Source organism: Ciconia boyciana, chromosome 23 (assembly GCF_034638445.1).
Source record: "Ciconia boyciana chromosome 23, ASM3463844v1, whole genome shotgun sequence".
In the NCBI taxonomy this organism is placed as follows: Eukaryota; Metazoa; Chordata; class Aves; order Ciconiiformes; family Ciconiidae; genus Ciconia; species Ciconia boyciana.
Genome location: NC_132956.1, coordinates 6421185 through 6433232, shown reverse-complemented (window position 1 = coordinate 6433232; position 12048 = coordinate 6421185). Strand labels below are relative to the sequence as shown.

At 40.1% G+C, this 12048-nt stretch overlaps 1 protein-coding gene across 4 annotated transcripts in view; it reads right to left on the bottom strand.

The window, feature by feature from the left end:
• Nucleotides 1-1208: 1208 nt before the first annotated feature.
• The window catches only part of CEPT1 (choline/ethanolamine phosphotransferase 1), a 69122-nt gene continuing 58282 nt past the window's right edge, over nt 1209-12048 (bottom strand). For 2 of the 4 annotated variants that reach the window (XM_072844898.1, XM_072844895.1), the window contains exons 5-9: nt 10176-10260; nt 5257-5388; nt 4233-4391; nt 2878-3003; nt 1223-2129 (exon numbers count right to left, since the gene is read on the bottom strand). In XM_072844898.1, the coding sequence (XP_072700999.1) occupies nt 2013-2129; nt 2878-3003; nt 4233-4391; nt 5257-5388; nt 10176-10260 (619 nt within the window). In that variant the 3' untranslated portion in view covers nt 1223-2012. Of the gene's footprint in view, nt 2130-2877; nt 3004-4232; nt 4392-5256; nt 5389-10175; nt 10261-12048 lie in introns of all 4 variants that reach the window. The other 2 variants (XM_072844897.1, XM_072844899.1) reach the window with 2 other exon arrangements.

Below are 12048 nucleotides of genomic sequence, written 5' to 3'. Positions count from 1 at the left end.
TTGCCATAAAATAGCTGCTCACAAGCATGCAAATGCCTGAAGTTCGAGGGCAAGGTGGGGAAGCCTACATAAATTTCTCCTCATCCTGAGGACGTTCCTCCTTTCCCCAGTGCCCCAATCCTGAGGGACGACCTCCAACTCACTTGCTGAAATGGTATCACCCCCCAGGAAGGAACCAGAACCCTTCCAACCAGAGAAGACAAGACAGAGCACGTACACACGCTAAATGCTCAGCCGGAGAAGTCAGCATCTCAGTTCCACTTCCTGCAACATCTCAACCAGGGCAGCCCCCGTTCTTTCCTTGCAGACACAAACACTTCAACAACTGAACTACAGCCACGCTCCTCCCGTGTTCTCTCTCTAGCCCAAGCAGTCCTGTGTCTCTGCAAGGACACAACTTAGGAAGACTGACCTCTCTGTCTGTGATAGCCTGACACTGGGTACTGTCCCAGGGAGGTGGAAGAAGGGGTTTAAAAGCTCTCTGGTCACTGAAGGAACTGAATTTTCTTTCCACTTCCTGAGCATGTTTTCTAATCACTAGGGTATCACAGGAAATACATGTCATCACTTCCTGTGGCCAAGTGGGGTTTTGATTTATTGTTCTTGGGGTTTTTTAAATTTTTTTTTTTTTTTTTTAAAGTGAGCTGTGCTTAATCCCTTCAAAGAAGAGACACATGCAGATGTCTACAGGTACTGCTGAGGCTCTGGGTTCCCAGTAGACAGAGGCATTTGCTTACCATCTCGAGTGAGATGCTTCACGGTCAGGGGGCTAGGATTTCCACCACCAGGTTCCTAGCATTCCCCACCAACTGTCTCCCAAGCAGCTCCCCGATAGCCACGGCAGATCCTGCTCTGGAGACACTCCCTTTGCTCTGTACAGCAAGCCTAGGGTCTGAAGTTCCCCTCAGTGCCAGGGCCTGTGGCACACATTGCAGCACTTCACTACCGTGCAATTAAACCCTCCATTAAATCTAACTTAGCCTCCCTGATGCAGTTCACCACGTTTAAAATGGTATTAAAACAACAGCAAAAAAACCCCAAACTTACTGCATTATGTAGCAGAGAAAGCTCTTGGAGATCCTGGAATGACACCACTATACACAAAAGCATTAGAAAACTGCTTTCAAAATAGCAGGCAGGATTGTACTTCAGAAGTCCAAGTAGGACAGAGCAACACAAACATCTGAAGACAACTGTTGCTCTCAGAATTCTTATTTATTAAGAGCAGAAAGGAAATTTTGCTTAAGTTTTATACATAAAAAAGTAAACAGTAAAATTCTCTTTCTATAGTCTTTCCACTGAAGAAAATTGAGAAATAAGTTGTCTTTTTAGATAACGTTTATTTAAAAAAATAAAATTAATTGACAAAGATACCACACTATTTTGCATGCCGGTCATCCTTTCTGCTTGCAGAACCCTGTTCAACGCATTATTCTTTAGCAAGAAACCACTTTATCAGCAACGCATAAGCAAAAGAACCACATCAGTCTGGACTCAAACCTTGACAGCTGCTTCAGCTACACAAGCTAGTGCGATATCTCTGTTCTTACCAGCTCAAGTCTTTAGTAAATAAATTTCAAGTGGACACTAAACAAGTATTTCACTAAGAGATGATGAAATATTAAAATTAAAAGCAAGTCGTATTGCAGCTGTAATTATACTACATTAGAAACTTCAGTTGTTGGGGATCCATTCACCATATATAGATTATTTTGTAATCAAGGTGTAATTACAAAGACAGAGCATTACTCCCTGCATGCTTTCCTGGGCTTTGAACCAACAGAGTTGACTACATGTAGAGTTGACTAGGGTGTACTTGGAATTCACTCTCTCAGGCAGGAGACTAGTTAAGGAGTGTTACTGATAACAAAGAATAAAAGTTATACAACATTGATTATTGTAAATTACTTTGTTCTTATCTGCTTTTTGCCTTAGTCTCCTACATATCTTCACATCCGTTCATGTAGAAAACCAGCTCTTTCTTATTTCTCCTTATGGTGACTCCCCGTTTACTAATGGTGATTAGAATGCGTGGAGGACTTGATTCGGAATACGTGGATGTGCAGATGGGCAGCAATCTGATTGCACACACTGACACAGTATCGAAGCAAATCAAAGAGAGAAAAGATCTGCCAAGGGAAAAAATACACACATTTAGATCTATGTTTTCATGGAGTATAACACCACCCCCATACTTCAGAATAAAAGCACTGGGGTCTTCTTTTCATGAACTAAATCTCCAGCTCTGTAGGAATAATCACTCAGTGAAGAAAGAGTTTCTAGGCATGCTGGGCTTTCTTCTGGCTTTGTAAGAATACAGACTCTTAATTCTAGAGTCAGAGAGATGAAAAAAGTTATAGTAGCTACGCAGATACTGTGAAAAGCCCCATTAACTCTGAATGGTGATAACCATAAATTATCAATTTTATAAAAGGTTAACACTGTGTTTTTGGTAGATAACACTTGAGTGCTTGATAAGCACATGAGTTTAACTTAAGATATTTTTTCCTAATGGGTGCTGCTAGTAATGACAGGCATACATGCTTTCAAGAGCTTAAGGTACAGCCATACTACACTTGCACTGCACATAATATATTCCCTTGCTAACAAAGACATCAACACAAATCCTCAAAATATTCTATTCTAAGCTTTGAATATTTGCTACATTGCTTTAAAACTGTTTAAACTATGCACCAAGCAAACCCTGTTTACTTCTGTTTGCATGAGGTCTATTTGAAATCAACTCGGTAAAGTAGGTTCGCAGTCCCATCGCCTACTAGGTGAGTCAGCTAGGTTTAAACACCACAAACAATATTTGTGAAAGAGCACACAAATGCTTGCAATGACTACCAACAAGCAAAGTGAGCCCATACTTACCAGGGCAATCCAGAGTACAATATACTCATCAATAAAGCTGTTAAAATACTGGTCCAGAAACAATAGCGCTGGGCCTATGAATGCTGTGTCGTGCAGGTGCATTTCGCTTTTGGTCATGTGTGCAACCTACGTTAAAAAAAAAGGAAGTTTAAGAAATAAACATACGCCAGCCAAGGTAGAGTGATTTCAGAATACACAAAACCAAAAAAGTTAGTTCAAGCCACATTACTGTAAGATTTATACTTAAGTAGCAGCGCAATACTGTTTTAACCATGAAAGTCTACAGCTGTATGAGATGCCAGGTTTGCAGAGAAGTATCTTTTATTAGAACAAAGAATGTAGCTACAGGAAAAAACCTAACACATTTTCCAGCCCACAAACTTTTCCTCCTGCCAGAAACAAAACAGTAAAACGGACGTAGACTGGTAAATTTTAAGGTTTAGTTGAGCCTGGAAACCAAAATTCACAGCTGCTAGATCTTCAAAACTCAAGAGACAGTTGGTGTTCTTCTCACTCCACCTATTAGTTCCCATCCCATAAGGATCACCACCTCTCTCCGGTTACAATTTGATGATCGTGTCTTTTCGTGCTCAAGTGTGACCATCCCACCTCCCCCACATGGACAGAGGCTGTCCTACGCCGCATCCTTACTTTTACCAGCACAACTGTTGATGTGACTGCGTAATAAACTGGTCTTGGTAAGAATAACTCCCAATGGAAGAAAAGTTTATGTCCAACACTGATCCAGTTCATGTGGCAACGCAACATCTGCCTGCAGAACTGAGATGGTGTGGGGCAGCAGTTGTTTAATCCCTCATTCGCTCCCTATTCAACAGGGGCTCCTCTCCCGATAGCATTGCCATCCGTTCCCTGGTACAAACCTGTTAATAATTTTAACAACTATTTCTCTCCAATTGCTTAAGTTAAACCCTCAGCAACTGTCCCAGACTTCAGCAGCTCTGTCACCTCCTCTCCTTCTCCCAAACTTCCCTCCCCTCTGCATCTGAGGGGGGTTTTGGCCACCTCTGTTCCTGCCCAGCTCATCAGCCATCTGTACAAACACACTGCAAAAATGTGAACAAGCAGCTGGGAAACGGGGAGAAACAGAACTGTGGCAACTCTAAGCTGTGCTGGCACTGACTGTAACCATGGCATTAGCTTGAGGTTTACCACTCCCCTTTCAAACAGAAGAAAGGCTCTGCTGCACCTCCAAGCTACTGCAAATCAGTAACGCACGAGTATCACTTCAGTACACAAACAGATGCAAGTTAGTCAATGGAATAACCAGAGAACTTTAAAATCTACAGAAAGTTTTACTGCAACAACAAGAAACTCGAAGGTTCTGGTGCACTTACCACTAGTTTATTTGTTATCTTAGCAGATACAAAACCAAAAGTAAGTATATATAAGCAGGGGTGCCTTTCAAAGAGCTGCACAGCAGATTTCTTGTAGATCATTGCAGCCAATGCAATCACTGACCCAATATGAAGAAAAGGTGAAAGGACGCTCGTTCCCTACAGCAAGATTAAAGTCAAAGCATTAGGTTAACAAAACGTGCATGTTGCAAAGAAACCTCAATAAGCCAAACACTCACGTGGTATGCAATGGGTGGTTTCTAATTACAATCACATTAAAAACACATCTTTCTGAACACTGGTACTAACAGCAAAATAGGATGATGCAACTTGAGTGAGCATCAGCTGAGAATGTGGTTGAACCTTTCTTGTGCTGGGGGAGAAGATAAGGTTTTAGGCAGCAAGAAGTGCACAGTTCTGACACTTGTCACACAGGCAGTGACTAACACTGTTAGCAAGTGTTAACAACTTCTACCGTTTTTTCTGTGCCAGCTAGAAAGCAACTAAAACAGCCTTCTAGGTAGCAAACAATTATTAGGCCAGTGTAGGATTGCTTTTTGGAAAACTCCCAGGGCTCCAGAATGAATCATCATCTTCACTGAAACAGAAGGTACTTGTGCAGATACCTCCACCTGCACTTTTCACTGCTAGTGAGTAATACAGATCTTTTAGAAGGATCAAATCCATAACCAATCTTCTTGACAAATTTCATTCTGAATGGATTTTTGCACTGGATTTTTCTATGAACTCTTTGGGGGGGTGTATTTGTATAATCTGTTTTATGTGATTAATTCAAAAGCAAATATCAAAGTACCATGAGCACTTTTAATCACTCAAAAATTGTAAAAGTCTTCATTCCTAAAGCTACTATTCTTATGCAGACAATATTAACTTGTTTTTCCCAAGCCAGCAAAGAACTAAAAGGAAAATATTTCACATGTAGGAGGTATGTTAAATAAAAACTAAAGGCATGGCTGAAAAGCCACGGAGTGCTGGAGGGTAATCAGCAGAACAAAGTACTTACTGCTATAGTGGATCCATTTTTGCCAACTCCACCTGTGAAGATCACACCAAAGTAGTTTGTACAGGAGAATATGGTTCCTGCGACAGTACAGAGAGCCGGGAATATTTTCACCTGAATATTCAGTATTGGAATCTTAATGGAAGAGAGACAAGAAGTTAAAATATGCACAAGCAAACTAAAACTGCACTGAATACTTCTGGTGCACTCAAACACTCCACTTTCCAACACCACATTTGCTTTTCTTTCTCTGCTATACAGAGATTTAAATTTTTACAAGGCACAGAGAAATATGTATTTTTCCAATAATCCTTCCATCAAGCTTCCCATAAAGCCAGGCTTATCTTCAGTTACCTGAAAAGAGCCATCAAAAGCAGAGAAGTGGGCAGAAACCAAGAACTTGCTAGCTAAATCACCCAGCTATCACATGGAAGAGAAATGCAGACATCTTTCCTGAAGCTGGTTGTAAAACTCACAGCTGCAGCCCAAGATCAACCTGGGCACAGCAAGAGCCATTGGAGATGATTAAACAAAGCCCCTTAAGAAACTGGATACTACCTTATGGGCAAGACAAAGGAAGCAAACAGAGATCAGACAAGTCACCTCAGGGTCAGTGAGCCTAGGAGAGCAAGCGATGAGGTTGCTAAAGAAGTGAAAAATGAGCACGGGTAGCTTTGAAAGAAAGGCAGTAATTTTCTTCATTTTTTAAACAGTAGTGTTTCAAGCAGATCAGGAGAAACTAGAAGTAAAGAAAGAGTTTAAATCAAACCACAGCAAATGTCACAGAAGCAAGTGTTTAGAGAGAACTACCCAAAGCTTCCCAACTTTATCTATACAATTACAAAAGAAATCTTCACAGCCTCTTAATTCAGGAACTGCAGTCATAGCATTCAACTGCATAAACACGGTTGGCTCCCCAGCAGCAAGGAGTCCAACTACATACAGAAGCCCAAATGAGGTCAACTTGTTTCTTTTTTTTTTTTCAATTACATTCTCAATGTAGCTTTCAGCAGGTAAAGATCATTAGTTTTCTATTGTGTTCAATAACTTAATCTCTCAATCTTTTCAGGGCACAATTAAGAGGCAGAGCCAGCTTTAACTCTTCATGCCTTGCTCTTAGGCAGCCTACAGATGAGCACCCAGACCACCTCTCCAAATCACTGCCCTCCAGGCTTCTGGCCAGCTGGCATAGTTTCATGACACTCGAACATATTTCTCCCTTGCTCAGGCTGCACTGTTAAGTCAAAAAACATCTTCTGAAAGATCATAAAGAAAGAATAATGACAAGTAAACAAAAGGCGTACATAGCCGCAGACTGGAATACTAACTGTAATCATTCACTAATGTTACGAGGCACAGGACTTCTGAAGGTCTCTCCTCAGTCTTATAAAGGAAGGTACCTGTGCTGCCCTCTGCTTCAGTAACGATACTATGGTATTTAAAGAATGGAGTGAATTTGCTCTTCTACAGGAAGAAGAAAGCAATGGCAAGCTTCATATAGGAGTCAAAAGACATTAAGCTTGACATTTCCCAAAGGCAACAGGAGTTCGCTGGGAAAAACACCCCATGAACTCCAAACTACTAGCAACACATCTGAAAATGACGCTCAGGAAAGGCCAAAGGATGAGACCACACTGTTATAACATCCAGTTTGGCTAGTTATGCTTTAACAACACTCTTCTTGTTGCTTCCACTGTTAGCTGGATTAGTGATCAGTATTAGACTGCACTTATCTGGCAGAAATAATTAGCGGGAAACAAAGCTACATACAGAAATTCGGCAGAGGAAAATCAAAGGAGAGGTATAAAAAGGCAGCACCTGCTAAATTGCTTCGCATACAAAATGGAAGCAGCAAGGCCAAAAGCTGGAAGCAGCAAAGGCAAGCAAATAGCACGGAGAAAAAAAGGAAAAAAAAATCTGAGTAAAGGGAGAGAGGGAGCTGTACTCAGAAATCTTCCTACAAAGTGGCATTGCAGCCTCTGACTTTTTAAATAAGAGGACACTACAAGGCAAGCCACAAGACCTCCTTGTCTGGTATTCTGTATATCTCTACAGTCCATGCAATTATTCTGACCTTGCTGGTAACTGCATGCGTTTCAGCAGAAGTCAGATGCATGCAGAACTTCACAAGACTATGTCAATAATGCAGAGAAGTATCACAAGCCAAATCTTTTGCAGGTAAATTATGTTCTCTGTTAAACCCTTTGAAGTTGATTACAAGAGAAAGGCTACACTGCACGGAAAGCTTCCAAATACAGATACATCCTGGTAAAAGGAGCATTCCAAATTTTGTCTGGGAAAAAGCCATGCATGTTAATAAAAACAAGTGGCAGCAGGCAAAGGATGGATTAATGAGTTCTTGCCAGAGCCTGGATTAAAGCAAACACAGAATCATTTGCCAGAAAATTAACGCCAGGCCTCCAGACTAGATGCCGTCAGAGTTTTGTACAGCATGAATTGGGATTTTAAAAAAAAATACATAATTAGGAAACAGTCAGGAAAAGAGCACAGCTAAGGGCTCCGGGAAGCAGCAGTGAAGAGTGTGTAAGAAACTACAGATTGTAAGCGGACAGAGGCACTCCCTCCAGAAACTCTTCTTGGCTAGCTCCTAGTCACAAACACCACAGCCAGCTGGGCAGCTCATGGGATCCTGGGAGTCCTTCTCACAAGGCCGGATCCCAGCTGTAGTTTGGAGCTGTACGTACGTACGCTTCAGTCACATCTGCAAGAGGAATAACAACTCATAGCGGGCCAAAACCAAGCTTGCTTTATATTCATGAAGTGTTTGTGCTTTTAAAGATCACATTGTGGAATAAAACTCAAGCAATTGCAGCACTTTTCTCACTTCAAACAGAAAAAACCCTCTATATAATCAATGCATCACATAAGTTGCACCTAAGCTTGCTCAATTTACTCACATTTTCCAAATGAGGATCTCAGCTGCAGTCATACTCACCATCCACCAGAAATTACCAAGCTCCAGGAGCCTCGCAGAACAGCATTTTAACACACTTTAAAGAGAATCCACACTGACAGAAAGAAGGAAGCCAGTACAGGTACCCACCGTTTCACAGAAAAAAAGAAAGCTAATGAAAGCAACAATTGACAAAATACACAATTCTGCATTTAGCCTATTCAGATTGTTTTGCTTTTCGCATGTTAGCATAAGAGAGTGGAATGTTTGAGTACACAACCACATTTGATTCCATTATTTCCCCCCCCTAGATAGAAACAAACCAAAAATACCAAACCACCAATTTGTCTGTCACATAAAATATTAAAGGATTGGGGAAGGGGGTGGGGAAAGGAGGGGTTGCGTGATATATTTTGCTCTGCAAGTAGTAAATAACATTTATCTCTAAAGAAACACAAATCTCAAGTTGAATGAAAAAGGAAATTTCCTAATTGTCATGGGAAACCTGATCAAGTTTGTTCTCTGCAGAAATGCCTCCATTAATCCAACACTGGACTTCAAAATAGTTTAATCTTTTGGGAGCTGACTTAGCCAAATGCTGCTGCAACCCAGAACTTCTAATAGATTTCAAGATTTTGCTGAAAAAGGTTATTTAATAGGTTACTTAAGTTATTTAATAACAAAAGAGAACAATTTCTAAGGTCACATAAACATCACCTTGCACTGAACTGCACCAGAGGTTGCTGTGGCAGCATTTTTTCCTCATTTTTTAAAAAGGGAAAAAGGAAACCGAGAACATGAATTGGGAAATCCCTATTTGTAATCCCTATTTGTAATGCAGAATAATCGCTGCATGGGGATGTTAATCTCTCTGGAAAAGTTTGGCACCAATAAGCTGACTTGTAGCCTCATTTTTTTAGAATTAGTTCTATCCACACTCATTCTCTTTAGATGGTATTTACTTTGCAGTTTACATGATTAATTGGGGCAGTTGGGTTTTTTAAGCCTGAAAGCATATGTAGCAAAATTGGGGTAGCCAAGGTTAGCTTTTTTTTTCCTAGATACTCTCCACAATGTTAGAGGGTTCATTTCTCTAGTTATATGAAGCAGATTAGAAAGTCATCAATTTGGGGTGACATGTTTCAGTAATTTTTGACCATCTCTTGGTTTTATTGCAAATCAAGATTTCTTTACCCACCTTAATAATTGCATTTATCAAGTACACAAACAAGATCAATACTCAGGAAGGAAAACCTTCCAGGAAATCAATGCTTTAGATGTTATTTCGAGAAATTTGTTATATTTACGTATGCACATATCTGCTTTTCTCTGGGCAATGCTATTTCAACAGCACAACATGGCTTCAGTAACTCAAACATAAAGTCAACTTAAACAGCCGCCCATAAACTGCCAGATGACATGGCCTGGCAAGCCTATATAACAAATGCAGGATCTATATGCAGCCAGCCCATGATAGTCAGCTTGCTTAATTAGGATGCTCACTGCTAAAAAAAACCAAAACCCACCAGAAAAAAAAAAGGGATCATTTCTTTTCCCCATACAGATAAGAGTTGTCAGCCACATTCAGGCCAAATTATCTACTGATGGTTAGCAACTGCTCTCCAGAAGTTTCCCCCATATCCTCAATCCAATTTAGTACTCCTCCGTGGCTGACCTAGCTTGTTGCATGAAATTCCTTCAAGTTTTGGCCAGCTCTCTCAAAGGAAGCTGGACTTCAGTGAAGGTACATTTACATTTGTGCAATGTTTGATAACTTTCTACCTGCAAACACAAGATACAAAATAGCAGCTTGTTTTAATAACTCTGGTAAAACCAGAATGCACAGTTATTGACATGGGATCTATACTCAAGAATACATATTCCCATTTAAGAGGAAAAGTGAGACCTTCCCCTCACAAATTAAACTGTGCTACTGTTTGCAGGTAGTTCTTCCAGGTGTCTACTAGATTATTAAAAAGGGATAAAATAAGAACATGAACAAAATTACCAGAGATTGCCAAAAAGGTGGTCCTCCAATCACTGCCAGTAAATGCATGATTATTATGAAGATTTGCACTTCAGTCACATCAATTCTGATTAGGTACAAAAAGCCAAAAAAAGCAAAATTATTCAAAGCAATTTCAAGTCAGTTAGTTGCAAGCTCAGCAGCTCTCCTCTATCATGCACAGTATAAAAACTCCAAATACTGAGAAACCAAGAGGCAAAATTTATAAATAATTTAGAAAGCAAAAATATATTTTAGTTTTATTGTTAAAAGTAAGAGCCATGCTGTACTATACTTTTTGTTTTATTTCACAGTGCAATAAAAATCCATTTTGTCAAGAGGAACAGTTGGAACTCTTCTTTTAACTGAAAACTGTCGGTTGCAGAAATAAATATTCAGTTTTAACCTTGCCCACCAAAAAAAAAAAGAATTTATTTCAGATGGTGAAATTCAGGAAAGATATTTTTAATTCCTATTATATTCTTCCCTATTTTATTCCCTATTATATTTTATTTTTATTTTATTCCCTATTATATTATATTTATATTTAATATAAATATTCTCTCTGAATAGCATCAAACTTTTAAAAAGAAACCAATGTAAATGTTATAGTCAGCTGCATTGCTAAAGGTTACACAATTCAGTCTCCAGCATGCAGCAAGAACAGAAACCACTTCTGGTTCTAGCATAGCTCGTATGTTTTGTAGAAGGGCAAGAAGGAATGGCTTATAGAAAAGACAGTTTAAGACATTTTAAAGAGCATGCAAAAGTCTTGGAGCTAGCAAGAGGGAAAAACAAGGCCATACAAATCAACTCCAGAAACAGAAGTAAAGAAAAAATACAAGTGAAATACAAAGAGGCTGGACTTGCTGGTATATAACATGAAGCCATATAATACTGTCTCATACTGGAGTACTGTATCAAAAATAATCCTTCGAGACAGTTTGAAATATTTATGGCATATTCCTTACCTCCAATAATGCAATTCTACCTAAAGTACTCAAAATTGCTTCTTGTGAATACATGCCTTGCTGTTACACAAATACAGTTGGTATTATCAGCTGCACAGGCGTCAGGGAATAAAGGTTCAGGGAGGTTTTTTGCCTGTCTGCCTTAATTATATGGTCTTTTAGCTCATTTAAGTTTAATATCAGATCAGCATGCCACCAAGTTTTCTCTACAGCCTTTGTTCCAGCTTTGGAGTGGATCCTCTCATTTGAGCATCTCCAGTCTGGCCAAAATATAATTTTGTTTCAGCAGCAGATCAATATGCACAAGGGATAATTACGAGGCTGCATCTAATTTCCATGTAGAACATCCCCCAAAGCATAAGAAAGCAGAAGGGCAACAGTACGTGGTATTCAATGCAATCTCTTATCTTACGATAGATTCTCTAAGTGCTGGCTGCTGCTTTCAGCAGGCTGTAAAAACACTGCGTCCATCTCCCACTGTGCAACTTCACCTTTCCATCAGCCAAGAGACTTTCTCAACAACTCCCTAAGAGCAGGACACGCACCTACGGAACAAACAGCAGAAGCAGCACGTGGCGGCACCGTCGACAGCAGGCAAACGGGCTGTGAGGCACCCAAGCCCCGACTGCCGCAAACTCCTACTGCTCGCTCCCTTATAAAGTAAATAAGCTGTGAAGCAGCAGAGGGGAGCATAAAGGATAAAGAAGATGGGAGCAGCCACACCCATGAACTAGCCAGACTCAGCATACAATGGGGAAGTTCAGCCAAAGCTGCCGGAGGAAAGCTAGAGAAGATTCCAATAAAAGACAGTTTCCTTTGGATGTCTTTGCTTCGTAAATTTTCTTCTCACTACACCAAGCATGGAGAGATGAGATACACAGGAAATAACCTCAGGGATCCTCCTA